Genomic DNA, 16,772 nt, shown 5'->3' with positions numbered 1-16,772 from the left:
CTAATTAGACCAGGTAAACTGTCCATCTTCTGGATGTCTGACTTCCTTCCAGACAACGCCATGGTGGTGGGGGCCAAGGCAGAGGCTGTTAGGGGCGATCAGGCCAGGAGGGGAGGGCAGTTGGGGTGAGATCAGGCTGGCAAGGGAGGGCAGTTAGGGGTGGTCAGGCAGGCAGAGGCAGTTGAAGGTGAGATCAGGCTGGCAGGGGAGGGCCGTTAGGGGTGATCAGGCAGACAGGCAGAGGGATTAGGGGCAATCAGGCAGGCAGGCAGGCAGGTGAGCGGTTAGGAGCCAGCAGTCCCAGATTGCAAGAGGGATGTCCAACTGCCGGTTCAGGGATTGGGCCTAAACTGGCAGTCAGACATCCCCCAAGGGATCCCCAATTGGAGAGGGTGCAGGCTGGGCTGAGGGACCCCCCCCATGCATGAATTTCATGCACTGGGCCACTAGTAGGGTATATAAAATGTATATAAATAGAGCTGTTAAAGATCAAGGAACCTGAAGTTGGTATAGCTTATTTATAAAGTACAGCACAGCACATCTTGAGATGGAAAATATGTAGTTTTAAATCTTAAGCCCTTTATTTACTACAAGGCAAAACATGTTATTTTTAGATATCCGTGGGTTTTGTTTTGTTGACATTTCCACTTATGCAACTGAAAACAAGTCAGGAAAATCACATGGTGACTAACAGTAACCTCTCAGGATAGTAGAGCAAGTATATAGACAATTCTTCATTTGGGCTAATGTTAAATCGACAGATCCATCGAGGCTTTCTTCCTGTCTAATAATCACGATGTGTTAACAGTAACCAAACAGCACTGAACTGGGAATCCTCTATAAATAATTAAAGGCTTTCACTTTATAAATGGAACAGTCACAACATGGAGATGGCTAACATCAATTCATCGGATTTGCCCATCCTAAATTGTTCTGAGATTCAGAGAAATGTATAGTTTTTCTTATGCTGTGCAAGTGTCTCCAAATATTTGCTCATGCCCAATAAAACGAACATGTCACCCAGACACTCCTTAATCTCTATGTGTGACACACAAGTGGATGCATCCATCACACACACACTTATACAATTAGGAGACTCCGAGAATATATAAAGATGGTAAGAAACCATTTGATGCTCCAGTAACAAATATATATATTTTTGGCGACCCGCCAGTCAGTTTGGGAAACCATACCAGATCATGACCCAATAACGTCTAAGAACCTAGGCCTTGCTTTCCACGCACCATTAGGGCCTGTCACCAATCAGCAGCCGTCTCTTTCCGGCAAACATTCCTTTCTCTGCAATCATGAAACACCCCTGGAAAGAGCTGCCCTTCTCCAGAGAAACACACTTCTCACTCAGCTGCAAATCCTGATTCAAAGCTAAAATTAATGCAGGCAGGCAATTGAGGATTTTTTTTTTTTTTTAGAAAAACTTCCTTCTAAATGACAACGTATGTGATGTTAAAGCCATCCAAGATGTCCGCATGCTGCCTTATTAAATTAAAAACACCTGGTTTATTTATACAATGTGTCCAATGGCTTACAGATTAGGATTCTAGAAATAATACATGTCTTATAGCAAAAAATATACATATAATAATCCACCTGTAGTTTATATAAATGACGAAATGTTTCTGAATATATCTCTATATCTATATATGTACACGTATATACTCTGTGTGTGTGTGCAGGAGGGCACACGAACACGGTAGTCCCTCACTGGCTCTTCCACGCCAGTGTCAAGGACACCAGGTTTCAAAGTCTTTAGCTGCTGAACAGAGGTCACCGCTGAGGACAAAGGACTGGCTTGATGCACCTTCCCCGGTGAAGGACCAGGTTGGCGGGACAGTGGCAGCCCGCAACGCACGGCTTATTGCACGGACCAATCTCATTCCAGTTGTCACAGGTCTTGACACATCCTGGGCCGCAGGTGTCATACACAGCCCCGTGCTTACACTGGGTGGCTGGAAGAAAGGAGGAGACCAAGGTGAGATGTGGAGAAATGGCCTCATTAGCTCACCCACAGTCTGATGCCATCCTGCAGGCTCATGTCACTCACAGCCAGGCCTTTCCACAACACTGGGTCACTTTTGCATTTTAAAAATCTTTATTGTTGAAAGTAATGCAGGTGTCTCCTTTTATCCCGTTCACCCCTTCTAACCCGCCACTCCCCCCCCCCACCCGCCCGCCAGGCCTTCACCGCACTACTGTCTGTGTCCATGGGTTATGCATATATGCATATAAATTATTTGGTTAATCTCTTTCACCCACCCCCCCACCCCAGCTCCCCCACTGAGATTCCTACTTTTGCATTTTAACAAAGGAATAATGAACACCTATCATTCCACAAACACCCTGGGATCACCTGCACCTAAAAAAATAACATCAAAGATCCAGCTGCTGGGCCAGTGAACTTCAAAATAAAATAAAATGAAAGCTTTTTATTCCAAGATAAGACAAACTATACATTAGTAAAGCTATAAGGAAATCTATAAGGTCATTTAGTTATTGATAATACTGTAAAACATGAACTCCAGAGAGTCCTCCAAGCAACTGAGCTGTGATGAATACAAACATTTTGTGCAAACACACCAATATTCAAATAAACACAATTACACAACAGGAAAAAACTACCAAAGATATTGGAAATGTGTTAACATATTTTAATCATATTTTAATAATGTGTTGAATTAATCAATTTGAGGCAAATTAGAGCAAGAGTAAATATATCTGGTAATGGGATTACTATCCAGACTTTATAAAAAACTCATGCAACTCAACACCAAGAAAACAAACAATCCAATTAAAAAATGGGCAGAAGACCTGAATAGACACTTCTCCAAATAGGACACATAGATGGCCAATAGACATTAAAAGATGTTCAACATCACTAATCAGGGAAATGCAAATCAAAACCACAATGAAATATCACCTCACAAATGTCAGAAAGGCTACCATCAGTAAATCAACAAACAAGTGTTGGCGAGGATGTGGAGAAAAGGGAACCCTCATGCACTGTTGGTGGGAATGCAGATTGGTGCATCCATGATGGAAAACAGTATGGTGGTTACTAAAAAAAATTGAAAATGGAACGGTCTTATGACCTGTGATTCTGCTTCTGGGTACTCATCACGAATTCAAAACACGAATTCAAAGGGATATATGCACTCCTATGTTCATTGCAACATTATTTACAATAGCTAAGATGTGAAAACAACCCAAGTACCCATCAGTAGATGAGTGGATTAAAAAGCCGTGGTTCAATGGATTACTCGGCCATAAAAAAGAATGAAATCTTTCTATTTGTGACAGCATGGAAGGACCTAGAGGGTATTATGCTAAGTGAAATAAGTCAGACAGAGAAAGCTAGATGCCATATGATTCCACTTACAGGTGGCATCTAAAGAGCAAAATAAATAAGCAAACAAAATAGAAACAGACTCATAGTTACAGAGAAGAGACTGATGGTTGCCAGAGTAGAATGGGGTTAAGGGGCTGGATGAGAAAGGTGAAGGAATTAAGAACTACAAATTGGTAGTTACAAAATAGTCCCGGGGTTGTAAATTACAGCATAGGGAATATCGTTAATAATATTGTAGTAACTATACTGCAAGGTGGGTACCTGAAGTATTGGGGAGGGAATTTTGTAAAGTATGATTGTCTAATGGCTATCCTGTACACCTGAAACTAACAAAAAATAATATCGAATGTAAACTGTAATTGAAAATAAAATTTATCAAGAGAATAAAGCCAGATAGGGGAAAATCAGATGTGCCAACATGTATGAAAGTAGTACCAGCGTAGTCCTGGGGGCTAGAGGTACTTAGACTTTGGTAACTCGCATATTGCATTGTATTTGGTAATTCACATGCTACACTGGAGTCCCATTAGTCCTTCCTCCCACAGCTAGTGGCCATGTGCTTTGGGTTGGTTGTCACGATACTGTCAAAATCCAGGCTACACTTGGAAAGTCCCTCATTCATTCAGAGTTTCAAGCCTGGCTGGCTTCTTATTTGTTCAACTTCCAAGCTTTTTACTCTGGGAAATTTCCCTTCTCTGGGACCTAAAAACAAGGAAAGAGTGTTCTTCTAGTCTTCAGAATTCCAGATGAGTCTACTGAGGGATGCTGCATGTCTCTGTAAATTTCTCACGTACCGGCTGTCCATCTGCAGAAGTTCATAGTGTGTGTGTGTGTGTGTGTGTGTGTGTGTGTGTGTGTCAATCTGCGGAAGCATATAGTGTGTGTGTGTGTGTGTGTGTGTATGTGTGTGTGTGAATCTGCAGAAGCATATAGTGTGTGTGTGTGTGTGTGTGTGTGTCAATCTGCGGAAGCATATAGTGTGTGTGTGTGTGTGTGTGTCAATCTGCGGAAGCATATAGTGTGTGTGTGTGTGTGTGTGTGTGTCAATCTGCAGAAGCATATAGTGTGTGTGTGTGTCAATCTGCAGAAGCATATAGTGTGTGTGTGTGTGTGTGTGTGTGTGTGTGTCAATCTGCGGAAGCATATAGTGTGTGTGTGTGTGTGTGTCAATCTGCGGAAGCATATAGTGTGTGTGTGTGTGTGTGTGTGTGTGTGTCAATCTGCAGAAGCATATAGTGTGTGTGTGTGTGTGTGTGTGTGTGTGTCAATCTGCAGAAGCATATAGTGTGTGTGTGTGTGTGTGTGTGTGTCAATCTGCGGAAGCATATAGTGTGTGTGTGTGTGTGTGTGTGTGTGTGTGAATCTGCGGAAGCATATAGTGTGTGTGTGTGTGTGTGTGTGTGTGTGTGAGTGTGTGTGTGAAAGGCTCCCCGGCAGCAGCACATTGATGGAGCTATACTTCACTCAGATGGCTCCATAATTGTAAGGGGGAAATGAAACCTTTCAGGATCCATATTCCTTTTCCATTAGAAAAGTAAATTTAGCTTCTGAGATTCAGCCCCTGAAATCAGGATGCTGACACGAAATGGGTAGCCTTCAAAAGCAATGAGTGTGCTGAAGTGGTGCTAACTATAGCTCTGGGCCTGGAAGGGTTCATAGATTCTGTATCTAATATGATCCTCACCACAGCTAGCAAATCCGCCAAGTTCTGCTGAGCCCAGCATTTCACCAGGCTGGGTGGAGGGGGCTTGACTCCATATCTGTTATTCATCCTCTGGTTGATTCGAGGGCAGGAGGACTCAACATAGAGAAGGAGCATTCAGTAGGTGTGTTCAAGATGTACCTAAGGGACCCAGTCCCTCAAAAACATTGCCCTTACGATGCTAACCCTCACTGATGTTTCAGGGAAGAGGTGAGCCCGTGAGTGTCACCTCCAGGAGCCTCTGCCACACCTCAGTGCGAGCTATTTTTCATCAAATCCACATTCCCCCGAGATGCAGGCAGCACTGAGAGAGGCGCTCAGGCTGCGGGAAGTGAACTGAGACATAAAGACTCGACTTGGGTTTGCAGAGGAGGGAGCACATCCATAGGGGACGTCAGAGGAGATGAAAGGGCCTTGGTGCTTTGCAAGGTCACAGACTCGTGACTGCCTCAGGGGCGGCTGGAGGAGGCTTTGTAACCTCCAATTACCCTCCAGCTACTCCCCCAAAGCCACCCACCTAAGCATACGCGGTCACATTAACTCAGTGGTTTCAGCTCTGGCTGCAGGTCAGAGCCACCTGAAAGGTTTTAAAAGACACGCAAGGCCAATTAAAGCAGGCGGTCTGGGCCTGGGGCCCAGGCATAGGTTTCTGGGTTTGTGTTGTTTTTGAGCTCCCAAAGTAACTCCAAGGTGAGCCAAACCAAGACCCCCGGGCCTAAGTGAACCAGAGGTCCACACACTGAAAACACAGCTTCCAGACGATTCTCTCCTTCATCACGCCGACCCTTCTCAGCAAGCACTTAGTGTAGGTTACCACTGTTGTCCGGTTCTCCCATGGGACTGCCGGCACCTCAATGACAGGGCGTCATCGTCACCAAAGTGCCCACAGTGCTTAGCACGATGCCCAGTGCGCAGTCACGTGGTGGCAAGTATTTCTTGGATGAACAAAGATGTCCATTGCACACATAGCAAAGAAGCTAATGACCTTGCCTGAGATCAAAGAGCTGAAACAACTGTTATAGAAATCTATCTCGGCAAAGGAACGTTCTGCTAGGGCCGTGGTCGGCAAACTGCGGCTCGCGAGCCACATGCGGCTCTTTGGCCCCTTCAGTGTGGCTCTTCCACAAAATACTATGGCCTGGGCGAGTCTATTTTGAAGAAGTGGCGTTAGAAGAAGTTTAAGTTTAAAAAATTTGGCTCTCAAAAGAAATTTCAATCGTTGTACTGTTGATATTTGGCTCTGTTGACTAAGGAGTTTGCCGACCACCATGCTAGGGATTGCTGCACAATCTCTCTCTCTCAAAAAAAAAATAAAAATAAATAAATAAAATCACAGCTACACTAAAGACCTTAAGTGACTGCAGTTGTCCTGAATCTGCTTTGCCCCACACAGACCCCAAGCACAGCTGTGCCTGTCCATGTGCTGAGCGCATCCAGCTGGCAGCGTGAGGCTGGGAGGTTGTGAAACAGGAAATCCTTCAATTGCTCAAATGTGCTCCTCACAGAGCTTCTCTCTTGAGTGCTTTCTGTCCTGCCCCTCGTGGGAAGCCCCTGTGTTTTGTCAAGGTGCCATCCAGCTGGGCCATTGCCGGGATTTCCCTTTGCCCAGGCGGGATGTGTCCATTCACGCCCCCAAGTCTCCCCCACAGCTGGCCTGGGCAGGGAGGTGAGCTTCTGATGGGTGGGCCCCGGAACCGCTCACCTGCACAGCTCTGCTGGGGCTCCCAGTGGACGCCGACGCCCTCGCGCTGGCAGGCCCGGGTATATGCCAGGAATGACTCGCAGTAACAGTTTTTATGGACTGGACACTCACACATGTCTGTCACACAGGACCTGCGGGGACCAAGAGAAAGAGAAACATTCAAGAATATCAAACACCCTAAACGTGACTTGCAGCAAGGGGTGAGGGGTGAGTGGGGAAGCCTGACTGGCCACTCCAGGCTGCTGTTTTAGGTTGGACACCTACAACTGGTAGGACAATTCTGCACGGAACCTAGGCTGCCTCTCTCCCAAAGCACGGCTGGAGAGTCCCTTTCTCCCGGAGCAGGACGTTCGCAGGGAAAGCCATGCTCTGGGTTCTCCTCCGTCCAGAGCAGCAGCTTCTGTCTCCACCTGATTGCCGAGCACTGAGAATGCATCAGGGATGACTGAGGAACCGAACTGTTTCAGGTGTCCTCAAACTACGGCCCGCGGGCCACATATGGCCCGCCTAGGACTTTTATTCGGCCCGCCAGGTGCCGTTGCCTGTCCTGCTTAGCAGCCGACTTGTCCCGGGCCCACAGTGTGCATAGGAATTTGTTCATAGTTCTTTTTTTTTTAAACTATAGTCCGGCCCTCCAACCGTCTGAGGGACAGTGAACTGGCCCCCTGTTTAAAAAGTTTGAGGACCCCTGGAAGTTGTTTAAACTTACATTTTTTAGTGTTTTTATTGCTGTCAGAGAGAGGAAGGGAGAGGGAGAGAGAGAGAGAGAGAGAGAGAGAGAGAGAGAGAGAGAGAGAGAAACATCAATGATGAAAGAGAATCATCTATCAGCTGCCTCCTGCACACCCCCTCCTGGGGATGGAACCTGCAACCTGGGCATGTGCTCTGACCGGGAATCCAACTGTGACCTCCTGGTTCATGGGTCAATGCTCAACCCCGGAGCCACACTGGCTAGGCTACTTGATTTAATTTTAATTAACTTAGATGTGAATTGCCACGAGTGCCTAGGGGTTATGTTGGAAAGGCATCTCTTCAAATATAGCCGCCATTCAGAGTGTTGTCCTTTTGTGACTAGCTCTGACACAGGAATGGTAGACACTACTACTGCAATAGAACCGACAAGGTGACCAGGGACGAAAGCACAAAATCCCACGGCAGTATCTTGACTCTTAGTCTCTTAAGAAACACTGAACTCCATTTTTAAGAAGGTGGTGTGACAAATTCCAGAGAAAGCAAAACTTCTGGCCCCTCATGAGACGGAAAGGGAAAGAGGACCGAACCAAGGTCTCCTTAACTTAACTTGAAATATGGAATGATGTGCCAGGACATAAAGAGAACAGAAATATGTTTAACACGTTCAGCGCCCAGTCAGTCACCGGTCACTGACACTATACTTTCCATCCGGAAGACAAAACAGGCTGGGCGCTTAACGTGTTAAATGCAAAAGTAACAAGTGTTAAGACATGTTAACCTCAAAGACACAATAATGACCTGCCTTCGGCCTGTGATAGTACAGTTCATGAGGTGCAGCCTGTCACTGCGAGGCAATAGGACACAGGACAGTCACTGTTGGTGAAACGAAGAGGACCTTTTACCGGTGAGTAGATGCGCCCACAGTCACATGAATAAGTGGCAGAAGAGTGAGTTAAATTGCACTTCCTAACTCTAGCCTAGTGCTCCCTTTTTTATCAGACTATACCACCGTCCTCAACCTTCGCCTTCCAGCAAGTTCCCTGCCTCGTAACTCTGACTCAGCATTTATGCAAGAGGCCTCCGAGATTAATAAAATCCAACTACCCTTATTTTGTCAGACGCTTTTTCAGCAAAACCTCTTCCTTACAGGACCGAATTCAAGATGACAAATAGCACAGACAATCTTGAAAAGTGATCAGGATTGACTCTTAGTCTCCTCAGTGATCAGGATGCACACGGTCACCTAGTGTTAACATGGCACCATTTTCCCCTGGTGGGACATGTCTGCACACGTGATCAGAGAGTGACCAGCCAGCTCTACCGCCTGCTCTGCACAAGAATGGCAGAAACCCTGTGAAAGGACCATAGACTCACCAGGCACCCCCAAAGTTACTGCAGCCCAACACTCAAGGGCAGAGCCCTGGGAAACATGAACTGACAGGGGCAAGAGAGGGGCAAACCTGAAACCCACAGAGCCTCTTCCACGTCACCAGGCGAGAGATGATGTGATGTATAGTGGGGGGGGGGGGAGGGGGGCAGCCAGGAAGAAGGGACTTGGCCTGAGAGCGCACAGTGTCATCTGACAATATTGAATGTACTTTTCTGAAAATGTGATTGGATGACACACTAATCCGCACAGAAGCACTGATCTCTCGCCTTTCTGTAATCATCAAGGCTGCATTTCTTAATAGCGTCTTTCACTTGCATTACAGAGATCCTGAGAAACCATGTTCACTGGCAAACCCTTTCTGGGACAAGACACACAGTGCTGTGTCTTTAAATCTATGTGGAGCCTCCAGGCTTCCAGGAAAAGCCAAAGGAAGCCGGCCCTTAAAACGGCCTGATGTCTGGGAATGAACCCTCCTCACCACCATGCCCTGTGCTATTTCCATTTTCATTTCCTTCCGACTAACCCTCACCCATCACATGCAAGCTCAGACTCCACGGTGACGCTTGCAGCCGCCCTGCCCTGGGATCTCCTGTCTAACCCATTTCTACTTCCCTTCCCCAGAAGGCACTTGTCACCCACCCTCCTTCCTGACCCTTAGGGTGGGGGTCCCTTTCCCTTGTCCACAAACCCTTGAGGTGACATTGATGGTGGGGCACCTCGTGGGCCTGGAAAAAGGACAGTATTTGTATGGAAAAGAGCTGTTCTCCAAGGAGCAGATGCATCCTCTGATTTGGAAAACCATCCGTGGTGGTTCTGTCGAGGTGTGTGGACAGGAGATGAATTCAGTTTCATTTTTCTGGGTGGAAGGACTGCTGGTGAATGCTTTCCTTCTTTCCTCTTCGTTCCTATTGGTTGTCTTAGGAAGCTATTTATTCAGGTTACAATCAAGTGTGGGCAGCTAAAATCCCATTCCTGGAGACTGTTGAGAGAACATGGCTTAGGCACACATTTAATAACCACCCCGTACAGACACCCCAGCCCAGACCCACCGCGTCCTCACACACAATCGCTGACCTGCCTGCCCTTGACAGTGAGGAAGACCAGAAGACGGGAGCTGCCTGGATTACTTGGCGCTCTTGGGGGACGACGTTTGAGGCCAAAACCGTTTGTCAAAGCCAGCCCTTCACTCGAAACATTTCACACATTTTGGAGGGTTTAAAAGATGTATTTTATTTTATCACAGAAGTTAAACCACAAGATGTCTTTTTCACTTGTCGACTTGACAGTTTTTACACAAACTTGTGCCCAGGGTCTGGGAGAGAATGTGGACATCGACAGTCAAAACCCTGCTGGCAGCAGGGCAACGAACGCTGTGCGCTCTCAGGCCAAGTCCCTTCTTCCTGGCTGCCCCCCCCCCCCCCCACACACACACGCCTTTATTCTCGCACAGACCCTCTGAGTCCCAGTTGCCCCTTTCCCTGTTTGTGGGAGGACGAGGATGTATCCGGCTCATCCAGCCACACATGGCTCAGTAAACACGCGGCGCATCATCCGAAGACCGGGCGGGAACGGCCTAGTGACCGGTCCTCGCGTCCTCAGGCCGGAACGCTGGGCACGGATGTCCTTGCCCCGATGCCCTGGCGGCCACCCAACACGGCCATGGCCCTGGTGCTGCCGGCCGCAGCCACCTCCGAACTAAGCCGCTTCTCCCAGGGCCTTCTGCTGCCAGGTTCACTGAACGTCTTGTCCTGCTCTCCTGAGTCCAAGCGGATGTGCGGGTTTTCATTTCATGGATGGAGGAAAAAAGGTATGGATGCGAGAATTCTGCTCTCATGACACATTTTCAGAAAAGTACATTCAATATTGTCCGGACAACCTATAGATCTCCCTGTTATTAAAAAGGCAAACCTCCCGTGCTGCTAAAATCAAAACATCCAACATCTCCCGGCTGCCTAGCAACAGCATACCGGGTGGTTCTGTCTCTGCTTTTTCTGGCACAAGGGCCACCCTGGCGGGGAGAGGCAAGCACTCAGGCCTTGGATACCCAGACACAGTCTGAGCCGCTGGGAACTCTCCACGCTGCTTCTGGGAGAACAGAAAGGCAAGCAGGAGTGAGGGCAGCAGCCAGAGGCCACTGCCCAGGAAGAGCCTGTGGCTGGAAGGCGACACTCGGTGACCGGCTCTCCTTAGGGCGTGTTCCAGCGAAGGTCACAGACCCGTGTGAAGGCGCCTCAGGCCTGTTAGCACCTGGCATAGATGCGGGGAAGGGGCAGGACCAGGGAGGCAGAGCCCCCTGGGTGGACACAGCGTGTTTGACCTCCAAGAGCCTATCACAAAATTCACTTATACTTTAACCTTGACATTCTGCCCTGACCTCCCTCGCCGGAGTTGCAGGAAAGTAACTAGAGGGAGGAAGCACAGGAAGAAGGCAGATCCACGTCACATGACCCCTCGGAAGGTCACTTCATCCCTAACTCAGCAGTGGCTACCTCTGCCTCCCCCTCAGTCCTCTGTGGAAGCACCAGAAACAGTGCTCCCGCCCTAACAGCAGGGCCAAAGATGCAATGCTGGGGAACAGGGGGGCGCTTCATTGGGTTGTTCATGAAGGGGGAGCAAGCCCACGGAGTCCCAGCAGGGAGTCCCTGCTGCTCATTCCAGACCCTTCCTGGCCGGCCAGCTTGGCACCTCTGGGGCTTACATGTTGGTGAGAATATCCAACAGCAAGTATGGGCTGCAGTCTTGGTTCTGTGGCTGCCGGGGCTGCTGGGACAGCACAGCAAGGCCAGGCTGCTGGATGGGCTTGTCCAGGGGTCCTCAAACTACGGCCCGCGGGCCACATGCGGCCCGCCGAGGACATGTATCCGGCCCGCCGGGTGCCACTGCCTGTCCTGCTTAGCAGCCGACTCGTCCCGGGCCCGCAGTGCGCATAGGAATTTGTTCATAGTTTTTTTTTTTTAAACTATAGTCCGGCCCTCCAATGGTCTGAGGGACAGTGAACTGGCCTCTGTTTAAAAAGTCTGAGGACCCCTGGGCCGCTGGTCCCTTTCCTACACTCAACCCGAGGCCGCCGTGTCTTCGGCTGTGAACACGGATCCTACCTGCGGTCCACCCTCACCGAATGCCCTGCACAGACACGCGCCAGGCCTCCCACGGGCCACGAATGAAGTCACTGAGCTCTGTTCATCCCCGGTTCTAAGCGAGGCTCCGAGATGAACAGAACTGGACCCACCGAGAAAGGGAGATTGTGCGGACCCGAAAAGCCAGAGCCCAAATGACCGAAGGGCTGTTACGGGCAGGAAGCCAGTGCGATAGATCCTGAGGACTAATTCCATGCAGGCGGGCACGGGGATCTGTCCAGAAGGAATCGCAGGGCGGGAGACATGGGAGCTGGGTCTCCACGTGTGGGAGGCGGTCAGTTAGACAGGCATGGGCCGAGCAAGGGTGAAGGTCACCAGGGCGGAAAGCCCCAGGTGCCTAGCAACCAAGCAATGTTCAGTGAGTCTCTCTCACATGGATGTCTCTCTCTCTGTCCCTCTCCCTCTCTCTCTCTCCCTCTCTCCTCCCTGTCTCCCTCCATCCCTTCCTTCCATTCTCTTAAAAAAAAAAAAAAAAGAAATCAATGGAAAAGATATCCTCGGGTGAGGATGACCAACAACAAAAAAAAACACAAAAATTCCCTAATTGAGACACTCTCTCGATACTGAAAAAAACTGACTGCTTTCATCCTGTTCGCACTCCCCAGGAGGCAGCGCCATTCCTGTGCAGCAGAAGCGAGTGTGGCACAGAAGTTCCAGCCTGGGCATCAGCCTCAGGCGCCCTCCTACAGCTGGAGACCGGTTTTGTGGAATAACGGAGGCATCTGAGGACACAGAGGCCGCCTTTCAAGAGCAGCAGCGCCGACAGCTTCCCACAGATGCCAATTTTCAAAGAAGTCCCTCGGACTTGCCGAGAGAGGAGACCAGGCAGCTATCATGCATTTTCTGGACCTACAGTCGTTCCCCCTCGATAAGGCCACGTATCAGACCCTCTGTGGGGAATATGATCTCGAGCCCCGAGTTGTCTTGTGTCTCAGGGCTGGGGGAGGGGTGCGCACCATCCTATTTACCTGATGCTCAGGGGTGATGACTTTTAAGGGGCCAGAGCCAGAGACTAGAACCACCAACCGTCAGAAATACTGCTCGTGGGAAAGGTGAGCTCTCTCTGCTGGGGTAGGAAACACTGCCTCCACGGAGTGGGGTGCTGGTGAGGGGCGGGCCATGATTCACAGACATTTGCTGAGATGTCCCTCTTCCAGGGAAACTCATTTTTCAGTTTGGGCAAAGATGTGGCACAAGCCAGCCAGGGAGAGGGGAAGCCTGGTCACTACCCCCCTCTAGTGGCCAAGAGTTAGAGCGTCAAGTAACCCTCATTCTTATTTCAGCATTTGCTTCTTACTCTTCACATGTTGGCGGATGCTGGCTGATAAAAGAGAACAACAACAACAACAACAACAACAACGGCTGCTTGTCAGAAAGTCGATCACTTTTCTTTTAAAGACATCCAACTCACCATTGTCACGCCCTCTGTGAAACAACTAGGAGGCTGGTGGGTGCACCAAATCCCTGCATAAGCCTAAGGGCCTGCCCAGGTGCAGGCACGAGGGGAGCCTATGGGAGCTGCACCTGCAGAGCAGGCCAGGTGCAGCATCAGCGGGGAAAAGCCTGCACTTTTCCACTTTCTGTAAATCTCATTTCACCTGGCATTGCACCTAACGCTGCACACTGCACCTAACGCTGAGCACTGCACATAACGCTGCACACTGCACCTAAACCTCCACACGGCACCTAAACCTACTCACTGCACCTAAACCTCTGCACTGCATCGAAACCTACACACTGCACCTAACCCTACACACTGCACCAAACCTACACACTGCACCTAACCCTCTGCACTGCACCTAACCCTACACACTGCACCTAAACCTACACACTGCACCTAAACCTCTGCACTGCACCTAAACCTACACACTGCACCTAAACCTCTGCACTGCACCTAACCCTACACACTGCACCTAAACCTACACACTGCACCTAAACCTCTGCACTGCACCTAAACCTACACACTGCACCTAACCCTGTTCACTGCACCTAAACCTCTGCATGCGCACCTAAACCTACACACTGCACCTAACCCTACACACTGCACCTAAACCTACACACTGCACCTAACCCTACACACTGCACCTAAACCTACACACTGCACCTAGCCCTCTGTACTGCACCTAAACCTCTGCACTGCACCTAAACCTACACACTGCACCTAAACCTACACACTGCACCTAAACCTACACATTGCACCTAAACCTACACACTGTACCTAAACCTCTGCACTGCACCTAAACCTACACACTGCACCTAAACCTACACACTGCACCTAAACCTACACACTGCACCTAAACCTACACACTGTACCTAAACCTCTGCACTGCACCTAAACCTACACACTGCACCTAACCCTACACACTGCACCTAAACCTATGCACTACACCTAGCGCTCAGCTAGCCCCCAACCTAAGTGATAGTCACACTTGGAAAGACCTTCCTGAAATGAGAGGGGGCTCTCTACTCAGAACATCTCAAACAATCCCTCTTCTCCATGGCGAGCTGTCTCATTAGCTCTCTACCCCCCACATCTCTACACCATCATTGGGACTGTCCCATTCAACTCATCCAACACTCATTGAGTGTCTGCTTTGTGCAAGGCTCTATGGGGAAGGCAGAAGGAAAGAGGACCCTACCTTCAACTTGGGGCCGTGAGTGAGGGGGCAGGGCAAGACCCGTCAAGGCAGTAGGTAACACTCAGCACCCTTAGGGAGGCTCCGGGAAGGGCAGGCTGCCCTGGAGGGGGTGACTCCTTGAGTCGTGCTCCAGGGCCCTACTCATCTCTGCACACTGTGCCCACATAGGTGTCCCCATAGAACGAGCTATGTGGGAGCCGGAAGAGGCAAAGAGCACTGTGGAGCTACCGCACCTGTGAACGCCCAGCTCTCACCTGGGGCCCATTCTTCCCTGAGCATCACTCACAGGGCTCCAGTGAAAAGTACATGAGGAAGCAGCCCGTCCCCACTCCCGCCACCGCCAATCCCTATGCGGAGAGAGATCCAGCCACCCATGGACAGGGCATCGTGGTCTCCTGGCTTTGTCCAGCTCAAGTTCAGAGAGAAGGCCGTTCGTCTTTCCTTTTCTCCCATGCTAGGGTGGCAGCCCCTGGGCGCCATTCTCGGGGGCGTCTTGCCCAGCGGTGCCTGTCACGTCCAGCCATCTGTGGCCCAGCAGAGTCAGGACGGGTCTGCCTGTCTGGTGGCCGGCTGCCTGCTGAAGGGCAGTGGTTGGGGGTGTGTAGACACAAGTGGCCATGGGGAAAAACCACGAGTGAGGACCCAGCATCTGGAGGCCACACCCCAGCCACACGCGGCAGCCGCCACCCGCCCAACTGCTTCAAAGGGCCGAGCCCTCAGAGGCCTTTTTCACATTAGGCCCTGGATGGCTGCCAAGGCCCCAAACCCTCCGCTTTGTGCAGGAATAAAGGGCGGCAGGGCGGCCGCCTCTGAAGGATGTGGTGCGCGGGTGAGCTTTGTCAGATGCTGGGTGCCTTTCATCAAGCATCAGCCCAGCCCTTTGGCTCTACAATAAACCAGAATCCACATCCAATCGCTGCACAAGGACGGGTTTTTGCACCCCATCTTCTGTAAAGCTTGGATGTACAGGGACAACTCAGTCCGCTGGACCTCCAAGGAGAGGTATACTTCCCCAGGGTCACCCCACCACCTGCCATGGGGGATGGTACGTGGCCATTCTCACATTGCCGAAAAGAGGTTCATGGAGCAGACAGTCCCCAAATCCAAACCATAAACACTGCGGGCCAACCACCTCCTTGGCAGCCTCTTTCAAAGTGGGTGCGCCTCCTGTGAGGCCCCGAAAGATAGGATGCAAGGCCTGTTTCCCAGAAACTACCGAGGGGACTGCTCACAGCCCAAGAGAGGAAGAGGTGGGGATGAGGCAACACTTCCTGAGGACCTACTATGTGTTGGGTGCATTGCATCTATGAGAACCTATCATCTTGACTGCATAATGTCTAACAGAATAGAACTAAGAGCCAAGAAGTCAAGCAGTTTTCTTTCCTTTTTTTTTTAACATCACATTGTTAGTAAGTGGCAAAGCTAGATCCATGCTCTTTCCCCTGCAACATGTTACCTGCTATAGCACATGCTATTTGCTGTTCCTTCCACTGGCATATTCTTCCACCCCTTCTCCTGTGATTGGCCCCTCACTCCATCTACCCCACTACACTCCAGGGTGGGCAGATTTTGCTCACCACCTTTCACCAGCCAAGTGCAATGCTTGGTCAAGAGTAGATACTCAAAACCTATTTTTCTGAATGAATTGTTTATAGATGCTTATGTAGTCAAGTCTTGATGAGGTGATTACTAAGAAGACAATGAGAATCAGATGGTTAAATGGCCCAAGAGAGTGTGAAGGAGTGAGCGTGCCATGGACTTAAGTATTTTCAATGGCCAAGAAAAATAAGAGCTGAAAACTGGCCACTACACTGGGCACCCAGGAAGTCATTGGTGGCCTTAACCAGACTGGATTCACAGGAATCGGGGGGAAAGAAATCACCTGGACATGTATTGAAGGTGAAAAATATGTGAATCATTGAACAAACACCATCTCTCAGTCGGTTGGCAGTGAAGAGAAGGAGAAATGGGCAATAGGTTGGAAGGAAGGCATGTGTGTATGTGTGTGCATTTGCGTGTGCGTGTGTGTGCGTGTGTATGTGTTAGGATCAAGAAGACTTAAACATATTTTGCTCCAAGAATAAAGAAACCCAAGAGAAGATGTTGAAGCTAAAGAGAAGGAGGGGGTAGATGAACCAATTAAAG

At 49.6% G+C, this 16,772-nt stretch overlaps 1 protein-coding gene across 2 annotated transcripts in view; it reads right to left on the bottom strand.

Moving 5' to 3' along the window:
* Positions 1-566: 566 nt before the first annotated feature.
* Positions 567-16,772, bottom strand: part of BMPER (BMP binding endothelial regulator) — a 208,370-nt gene continuing 192,164 nt past the window's right edge. For both annotated transcript variants that reach the window (XM_080664939.1, XM_080664938.1), the window contains exons 14-15: positions 6,769-6,899; positions 567-1,967 (exon numbers count right to left, since the gene is read on the bottom strand). In XM_080664939.1, coding sequence (XP_080521065.1) covers positions 1,786-1,967; positions 6,769-6,899 — 313 coding nt within the window. In that variant the 3' untranslated portion in view covers positions 567-1,785. The remainder of the gene's footprint in view (positions 1,968-6,768; positions 6,900-16,772) is intronic.

Source organism: Plecotus auritus (genome assembly GCF_963455305.1).
Source record: "Plecotus auritus genome assembly, chromosome: 4".
Classification (NCBI taxonomy): domain Eukaryota; kingdom Metazoa; phylum Chordata; class Mammalia; order Chiroptera; family Vespertilionidae; genus Plecotus; species Plecotus auritus.
Note: the sequence above shows the minus strand (reverse complement) of the source record. Positions and strands in the feature narration are given on the sequence as shown.